General features: G+C 42.2%; 1 protein-coding gene across 1 annotated transcript; it reads right to left on the bottom strand.

Moving 5' to 3' along the window:
- Nucleotides 1-782: 782 nt before the first annotated feature.
- arglu1a (arginine and glutamate rich 1a) lies at nt 783-9,165 on the bottom strand. The gene is made up of 4 exons (XM_023298374.3): nt 8,612-9,165; nt 6,416-6,641; nt 3,078-3,161; nt 783-2,388 (listed from the first exon to the last, which is right to left on the bottom strand). The coding sequence occupies exons 1-4, from the start codon at nt 8,941-8,943 to the stop codon at nt 2,224-2,226; spliced, it is 807 nt and encodes a 268-aa protein (XP_023154142.1). The 5' UTR covers nt 8,944-9,165; the 3' UTR covers nt 783-2,223.
- Nucleotides 9,166-9,380: the final 215 nt, after the last annotated feature.

The following is a 9,380-nucleotide window of genomic DNA, read 5'->3' on the forward strand; positions in this document are numbered from 1 at the left end:
CAAAAAGTAGGAATGGAGTTTCATCTTTCATCCCTAGGTACCTCAATTTGGGTTTGTAGAACATAAAGGCTGTGAGAGAACCAGTGTTGTTTCTCTATTGTAGGTTCCAGAAAGTGGTGATAGGAGTTTAATAATTCAACACATTAATCAGATGTTAGTATTTTCATCCATCGTCTCATTTCCACCCCTGCACATGGGCGTAGGGCGTACTTGACATTCAAAATTGGATTTATTAGTCAGGTTTTTACCTGTTAAACTGTTTCCAAACAGTACTGAACTCTGGGTGTAAGTTTAACGTGATTTATTATCCTCTTTAATCTGGTGAATCTGGATTGAGGCCATGCCTGCTGACCTCAAGTCAGTTTGTAATGATCTCAGTCTTTGTCACATCAGCCTTACATGCTGGAAACAAACCAGCAGCAGCAGAATTCTCAAACTGGAGCTGCCAACTAATTAGGCGATGTTATTACAGGGATTTTGTTAACTTGACATTGATGTATTGGTCCTGCACAGCTCAAGGGTAGAAAATGGTTGCAGTGTGCAATAACCTGCTGACAACCCTCAAGACGGTGCCAGTAATGCCATTAAAATTTGTCATTGATCAGGTCACACTGCTTATTTAAGATGACTGTGTGAGGTGTCTTCAGTTTGGATTAAGGCCATGCCAAACAGGAAGTGAACTCCAGACAGACCAAGTTCAGGTGGGTTTACTCTACACTTCATCCTTAATTACTTCTGGCTGATGAATAACTGCAGTGAGTAAATGAGGAGAATCACACGACAGCATTCAATGGATTTATTAATCTGTTCAGTCCCTTGACAATTGGGGGAAATTACATGACAAATTCAAGATCTCATAACATAACAAAAAGTCATACCTACCTGAGGTCAGTCCGTCAGTCACCACACACACACACACACACACACACACACACACACACACACACACACACACACACACACTCTCTCTCACACACACACTGACCTCAAACCTTGTCTTACCTGAACTTGTGCATCCTCTACGAATCAAGACTTGCCAAATGAGGTGCCTTACCCAGTTAATTTACATCGACATAACTGAGGGACAGAACGTGGACCGGAGATCAGCTGTTTTTGTACAAGTCACAGAGTCTGATAGAACAAAGCTTGCTATTACTGTGACTTTTTGTTTTATAATCGTAGATCATTGTCATAACACAATTTTGACTCGGGAGAGGAGGGAGAGTGGAAGTCAGCACATCACAGCAAGGCTAATAACATTACATCATACAGGAAATGCCCTCTCTCCTCCTTTACCCATAGGCCCCCTTATCAGAGACGACACGTATCCTGTTGCAGGTTTATGGTTCAGTCATGGGCAGCTTGGGAATCGGGGCTGAGTTCACCTGCGCTACAGTGACTTCAAATCTAACAAGAGCTTTACGTATCCTTTCAGGACAACATGCTGTAATGTCATTTAAAAAGGAAACTATGCATGTGGCAGACAAAATTGACGCAGAGAGAAAAGAAGCTGTAGATTTACGTGGTGTACACAGCATACAGGCAAAAGAAATACGGAAGACACAAAGTTGTCAGCTGGACGGGAAGTTAACTGTGCTTTTAAAGGCTGCACAGTGATTTGTTATCACTGCATCAGCCTCTTTGGGAGTCTTGATTTTAAAAAAAATAAATAACAGGAAAACCACAGGCTAACTCCCAAGCTGCACATGAGTTTTCACACTATGCTAAACTAGACAAAGTCACACATATGCTTCTCTATCAGGACTAGCTTTCTGTTGTAGTTTGCTGGCTGTGAAGACGCATATGAAAAGCACAGGTGCACAGCTGCTCACCGTTACACCAGAGTTAAGACTTACGGGGCAAAGGACATGTTAGAGCATTCTACATCAAAAGTTCAAGTTCCCTAAAAATTAAAATAAAATCCAAAAAATAAAGCACAAACAAGAGTCATCTGTGCAGTGGGCATGACAAAGGATGGAGAGAGCTGTCAGGTTCCAGGAGGGTGAAGAGCTGCCTCCTCTTCAAGACCGGGAGGGACAACATGGGCCTCCACAGGAACAAGCAAGTTAACACACTGGGTTGTGCCCCTTTTCTCGGCCTTCCTTCAGCACTTCCAAAACGAAGCGAGCATTCCACAGAGGAGGATGATAGGGGCTGAATGATAAAGAGAAGCTGGATGGGGATGAAGGCAGGGTGTGACATGTGGACGAAAAGGGACCAGTGTCATTCGGTGGCCTTGAGGGAGAAGGAGAGCTTGGGCCTGGACTTGCCCTTGCCGAGGATCATTTTCTGCTCCTCCTTCTGCTGCCTCTGACGGTCCTGCTCCAGCTTCATGCGCTCCTCATGGATCTTTCTCTGCTCCTCCACAATACGCAACTGCTCCTCGGCCTGCCGGGCAGCAGCAAAAACAAGAAGGTCAGACAAGGACAGAAAACAATGTACTTCAAACCTTAAAGCCTACAAAGTACTGGCATTTATCTTTGATCCAGCTTTACTCCTCTTGTCTATGTGCAGCTCTTTACTACAATCTCAGCTTGTACAAATCAAGCCTGAATCAAATAAATACTGGTATACAAATTATTCAGAATTAAGCTTATGTAGCCAACAGGATATAAAACAACTACTGGCTTGTTACCACAGCTGATAACCATCAATTCAGATCCACTCAGTGGAAAGAGTCCCTTGCCACAGGACTATTAAGTTGTTTAGTAATGGGAGCCTAAAGGTCTTATTTAGTACAGATATTTCATTCATGCAAAAGTGACATAAAGGAGCACATAGAGCCAATGTGTGCAGAGGAGAAATTGCCACAACAGTGACATTCCAATAAAAGTGTAGAATACAAATAATAATGTCCAAATCAACTTCTGTGCTGTATAAAAATCTCTGGGTTTCAAAGTTTCTGACAGTATCACGGTGTAGTGTGGAAAAAAGGATGTTTAGTGCTAGTTATTTTGTATGTAATCAAGGCAGCGTGCATTCAACCGAGTTGCAAATCTGACAGAAATAGGAAAAATGTATCTAATAAGAGGCGAAAAAGCAAAAAGCAGTATTGCTGCTGTTCGGGTGGGGCGTACCAGCTTGGCCTGAGCCTCAGCAATCTTGCGGTTATTCTCCTCCAGGATTTTTTCCAGCTCCTCCCGCTTAGATTTTTCTTCCTCCTAGATGGGTGACACAGTGGCATGTTAGCGCATGCACAGGCTATGGCCACAGAGCATTTGTACACACCAACACACTTGCCATCTAATTGTCACAGACACACAGTCACCATCAGCAAGCATACACAAACACACACAAGTAACTCATTACACCACAGAGAAGTTTGTCTAGCCTCTCGCACATGACCACACTGTGGCATTCTTTGCAGTCAGTCTGAATTGTTTTAAAAAAACATAGCTGAGGCGAAAAGCATAAAGGTACAGAGGGGGGAAAAATGAACCCGCTATGTTTTTTCCCCTCCCTCTACTATCAGTAATACCCACCTCGAAAAATAAAAGCTAAGCCACACCTAGGGCACTCACTGGATTATTGTGATTGACATTAAAATTTTAAGACAGAAATTCAAAAAATGAGAAACCCACTCATCACACTCATAAATAGAAGACAGATATAAATGACAGACAACACAGTCTAGAAGAAATGCAGTCTTTTAACATCATTATAAGCAAGAGAAAAAAAAGGATACAAATAAATGAGGGAATAATTTTGGCTCACCAATGTACGTATACCTACGCATTTTCCTTGCCTGTGTACCTACACAACTGGTGAAAGCATTCGGCATTTAACGGTTGAATATGTACTGTCTCGTCCGGACTGTGTGGCCCCTGCAGAGACAGAGACGCGCTCCTGGGGTAGGTAGGTGGGTGGGTGGGTAGGTAGGTAGGTATGGGGGATTCTGCCATACACACCCACGGCATTCCTCTTTATAACTCTGATCTCTGTACTGCTTAGCCTGCGCCTGCAGCTCGCATTCATTTGTTTTGTTTGTTTTCCTTTTCTTTAGAGGTTCAGTCCTCATTGAGCAGGGAGAAGGAGAGTACAGTACAAAGTAGTGTCTGTGTGTGTTCGAGGAGGACCGGACCACGGTACACTTACAGTACAGGACACAAGTCACGGGTGAGCTGAAAGGCTGCAGGCCAGCTCAGGTCAAGTGCTAGTTAGGAAGGTGGTGAGTTGTGTTTCCAAAATAAAAACAACACAAATGTATATACAAATAACAATATCAAACTCAGCAGCAGCCCTATAGAAGAAGCAAGTCATGAGAACAAAACACAGCACATTTGTTTGTCTATGGAGAAAAGGTGTTCAATTGTATTAAATTATGAATATTAGAAAAAAAGATAAACAGATACAGGTTAGACCAGAGGTAGTTAACCTTGTCAAACAGGAAACGTAGTAGTCCATCATTATGTATCCCAGAGCAGATGCCATCTAATAAAAGATTCTCAAAACAAGGACTGTTAAAAGAGCAGGTAAGGGGGTGGTACAGAAAACCTGTACAGGACAGACTGTCTGTGAATTAAACAAATGTGATTAACATTTCTACACATCAAATGTGACTTAAGTCTGAGAGTAACAGACAGAAAATCTTCTCTCATGATTCAAAAACTCCTGTGAAGAGTGAAGCTTGTACTGGTGTCTTGGCTTGACCCTTATCCAGCTAAACATGTCAAGGCAGACCTTGACCTTTTGGTCTTTAAAGTCTTGCTAATTCTACCAGTCCTGTGGGTAAACACTGTTTAAGACTGAGAATGGGAGATCTAGAAAGAGCAGAGTAGTAGCGACAGAGCAGAAGGCAGGGGAGTAGCGGCTGAATAAATCCAACTACGTAAAGGAGGCGTGCTCAGACTACATTTCTCAACCTATTAGTACCGAGCCAATGGCTGCTCCCAGTACAAGTCAGGGTCACTAGGCTTTACCTGCCCCCCTCATTCACAATACATTATTACTGTAGCATACACAAACTCCCTTTTTCTTAATGATGCCTGGGGAGAAGGGAACAAGGTTTGTCAGACAGCTGTCCACTATAATCTCCAAAAAGAATGAAAAAAGCAGAGTTCTAAGTTCAGGGGAGCCTGGGAAGGTTCATTTGAAAACTGCATAATAAAAGGCCATAAAAAGATCTGGCTCCTTTACAACTTGATCTAAAAGCTGCCTAATCTGATGCATAAAAAAGTATGAAATATAAATTTTCAAAAATAACTTTTGGCATTTGATAAAAGCTAAAAAAAAATAAACTGGCTGGTGACAGACAAAGACAGTGACTGTAAAACAGAAGCATCATCTTCAAAAATGAAAAATCTTCATAACAACAGAGATGCTTACAAACATGAAATTAAAAGATTAAAGCGAGCCAGAGAAAAAATAACGATGAAAAAGTTCTAAGTCCATATATTTTGGTAGCCCTGCCATGGTAAAACTCTCACTGGCAAGTTAGGAGCCCCCCTCAAAGAGTCAGTATACCGCCTTTAATTGCCATGCTTAAAGTCTTAATTGTCACTTTAGCTCCATCTATTACGCTGCTGTTATAATCACAAATAGTAGCTTCTCCGTGCAAAACCTGGAAGCGGCTGTGAGAAAATAAGGTACACATATTTTCCTACCACAATCTAATGAGCAGGAAATGTGTGCTAGATTATTCTGATTAATTCACAGTTAAGTTGACCACTGCATGATTTAACTTAAATGTCTGATCAGTCCAATTGCCCATATTTGCAATTGTGAGAAATGACCACAAATATTGCAAATTAGCTACACTGCCGTTAAATTTTTTAATTAGCAAGGACATTTGGAGCTTGTACAGAAACAGCTTAGGAGATAGACTATGATCATATATAGACTGACTGATTAGTTAACATATTCTCAAACTGGCATAGTTCATCTTGCACATTACCTTGTTTTATATGTTGACAAATTCAGAAAAAACTCTACTTTTAACCTCCTAAGACCCAAGCTTTGGTTGGGCTTGCATTTTAGATTTATTGTAGTTTTTTGGGATAAGAAGTAACCAACAAACATAATCGGATAATATCTAATATATTATTGTTACATTTATTATATTAGTATATTGATTTTATATTATTATGATTGCTATTATTATTATGAACAATACGCTCTTTTGGATAATAAAATGACGTCCACATATGCGGACGCCAGGTCATAGGAGGTTAAACACATTATTTCTCTGCAAGACGGCCGCTTCCAGACTCTGCATCTCCCCTCCCTCCAGTGAAACTTGTGCCATGGCTGGGTTACTGTCTGAAAAAGAAAAAAAAAGGGGGGGGTTCTGTCCCTTGTCCCGACATGTCCCGTAGACAGGCACCAGTCAGAGTGGGTGACTAGGGGGAAATGGGGACGGGGGCGTAAGAGGAGTGGAGGGGATAGAGAGGCTGCGTTCCAAACGACCGAGCGTTACCTCTCTGGCCTTCTGGGCTGCCAGCTCGGCCTGCCGCTGCCTCTCCAGCTCCTCCAGCAGCTGCCGCTCCATGATGCGCTTTGCCTCCTCGACACGCCGCAGCACCTCCCGCTCGATCTCATCCTTTCGCTTCTCCAACTCCTCTTCTACCCGCTTGGCCACTAGCTCCTCCACTCGCCGTGCTGTCTCCTCTTCAATTAGTTTCTCCTCGATTTCCTGCTGCCGGCTGAATGATGGGGCAGAAGAAAAAATATCATAAGATATGAGCTTATTTATCCAAAAGACGGTATGCGCATACACCAAACACACAAATATATCATTAAAACAATTTGCAAAAAGTTCATCGTGTCACTCTATATCAGCCATTTCAGGCAGAGTCTCAAATGCAAATAGTGTAACTCCTATGAAATGAAGGGGATGCACACACTGGTGCGTGCCAAGACAACAACAGAAAACCTGTACTATGCTCACTATTCATAAATGCAAAATAGTATGCAATGGAAATCAGTTTCTTGGTATTTTAGTATAAAATATGGCATTATGACAGTATTTAAAGCTAATTTGTCAAAAAAAATCAGTGTTAAAAGTTCATGTAGCTGCACTGACCAGGTGAGATGAAGAGCTGCAGAGGATGGCTTGTTTATTACAGAGTAGGCACAGTTTTAACCTCCAACGTGTTACAAGTACACAGCACCTTTTACCAAGCATTATATCTATAATAAATGGCAAACAACTGATGTTTTCCCTAAGGCTGTCAGGGTATTCCAACAGCAGCAGTGAATAAGCACGTCCGGTCCAGCAGCAGCCTGAAGGGTTAGTGAAGATGGAGATCACCTGTCATCCTGTTTACCTGTTCAAAATGCTTTTTTGCTCCAGCTGCACTGTGAACAAGAACTGAGAAAGAGTTGGAAGATGTGTTGTCAAATCGCTCCCGGCACAACTGTAAACACACACTCTACCCTCCCTAGATCTGGTTTCATTGTGTCACACTGGGAAACCAAAGACTTTGCTGAGCTGGGGCAGAGGTCGTTCATCATCTAAAATGTCTATAGGTCTTAATATTTACATTTCTGTGCCTGTTTAAGTGGCCCTGTGGCTATTAGGCAGTAGATTTTTTTAAAAAGCCACTCAGGGCACCAGGTGTGGGCCAGCAGCTCACATCTCAGGTGTCACTTTGCCTCTAGCCGTCACGAACACTTACACAATAGCAGCTTCCTTGTCTGAAAGATGGAACCTGCCAGCAGACAATAAACGGGCTGCGGTCTTTATGTATAGAAACCATTTCTGTGTTTCAAACACACAGTAGTGATGGAGCTTTACTTCTATCAGAACCTCCTAAAACAGCTACTTCACCGTTATCCAACTAGTTGTTAGAGCTATTGAGCTTGAATCTGTGAATGTCAGACAGGTAAAAAGCAAGAAGGTTAACTGACCGACTTTCACACTACAATCATGCCCCACTGCATCCTTACAGTATGCAAAGCGGTTAACGGTTTTGACAGATGTAATGTGTTTTACTTTATGTCAGACCACTACCATTTTCTTTACTACATATAGACTGATTTTATTTTTCAAATAAATTGCCCATAATATTCCCTATATAACTTTAAAGAACAAACTTACATTTGTTTCTTTAACAAAATGGACAGATAAAAATATAATAGTTAAAGTTATGACAGTTTGCAAGTTTGCCATGCATGTAACTTAAAAATATGTGGTACATGTGCTCAATAAATGACTTGACACTGACCACTGTTTGGCTGACAATACAAAGATTGCATGGAGTTTAGAATAATGGGATAAAAATGCAGGAAAAACAGTTTCTTTTATGGCTTCTATGCCCTTTTAAAGTTGAAAACACTAGACCAGTTCTATAATTTGTAAAATGTTCTCTATCCTAAATCTCAAATTGCCTCTAAATGAAAGCTAAACTTGAGGAGCAGCGCAGCTAAGAAGGTGAGCTGATCCCTGACAGGACAACAACGTTCCTGTGCAGTCAGGGGCCTGTACAGCCTAACCAGCTGACGTTAGCATGCTTTGTAGCTACATAGCATTAGCCTGCTAGTGCAAAGAGCTAACGCTTTCTATGCGTTTGAACGCAGCTAGCCTAGCATTTAGCTTAGCACATCTTGCAGTTTAATAGTGCCGACGTTATGTAATTTTGTTTGCGTCCACTCTTTCATTAATTATACCCACATTTTCCTTTGTCTTTCCATCTCAGCCTTTCTTTCCTCCTCCTCCTTCCTTTGCTTCTCGTCCAGGGCATTTCTCTTGCTCAGCGTCCTGCCAAAGATGTCGATACGCTCCGGCGGCGAGGCTGCTCTGTCTCTCCGGGACGAGGCTGTGGTTGACCGGGACCGGGAGCGAGAATCTCGGCGCCGACTTCTTTTCGCTTCTCTGGACTTGGACCGTTTTTTGGACCTCTCCCTGTCTCTAGACCGTGATCGAGACCGGCTCCGTTTCTTACTGTGCTTGCTGCTTTTGGAGTGTTTAGACCGGGACGAGCTGCGGCTCCGAGAGCGGCCCATGGTAACCTCCTCCGCTAGTCGAGCTGCTGTGTCTTATGGCTGATATGTGTACGATATCAGGAACTCCGCCGCGCCCGATCCTCTTTAAACTTGTTATTTACAATAACCGATCAAGTGGAATTGCTTCAGCGGTTCTGTTTTGGAGAAAAAAAAATCATTCGAAAGTGCTTGTTATTTTGCCTAACTAACTCGCTATATGGAAAGATGGCGGTTTGTCGAGTTTGTAGTTTCCCAACAAGCACCGCGGCTTTCGACATTTTCCGTCGGTGTTCGGGATTGCCTACGCAATCAAGTGCCTGTACGGCAGTTGCAGAAGCTGTATGAATTATATGTGTAGTCCCAAAAGACATAATGACTAAAATGCATACTCTGACTAAAAGAAGACAACAAAATAATACAAATAAAGCGTTACAACACAATGAAAGATGAAGTCAGGA

Source organism: Amphiprion ocellaris, chromosome 11 (assembly GCF_022539595.1).
Source record: "Amphiprion ocellaris isolate individual 3 ecotype Okinawa chromosome 11, ASM2253959v1, whole genome shotgun sequence".
Classification (NCBI taxonomy): Eukaryota; Metazoa; Chordata; class Actinopteri; family Pomacentridae; genus Amphiprion; species Amphiprion ocellaris.

Bases quoted from the DNA above. Each gene is read 5' to 3' on its own strand.
- arglu1a (XM_023298374.3), bottom strand. From the start codon at position 8,943: ATGGGCCGCTCTCGGAGCCGCAGCTCGTCCCGGTCTAAACACTCCAAA. The intron at 6,642-8,611 runs GTGGGTATAATT...CCCATCATTCAG, and splicing joins ATGGAAAGACAAAGGAAAAT to CCGGCAGCAGGAAATCGAGG. The intron at 3,162-6,415 runs GTAACGCTCGGT...TCACCCATCTAG, and splicing joins CAGCCCAGAAGGCCAGAGAG to GAGGAAGAAAAATCTAAGCG.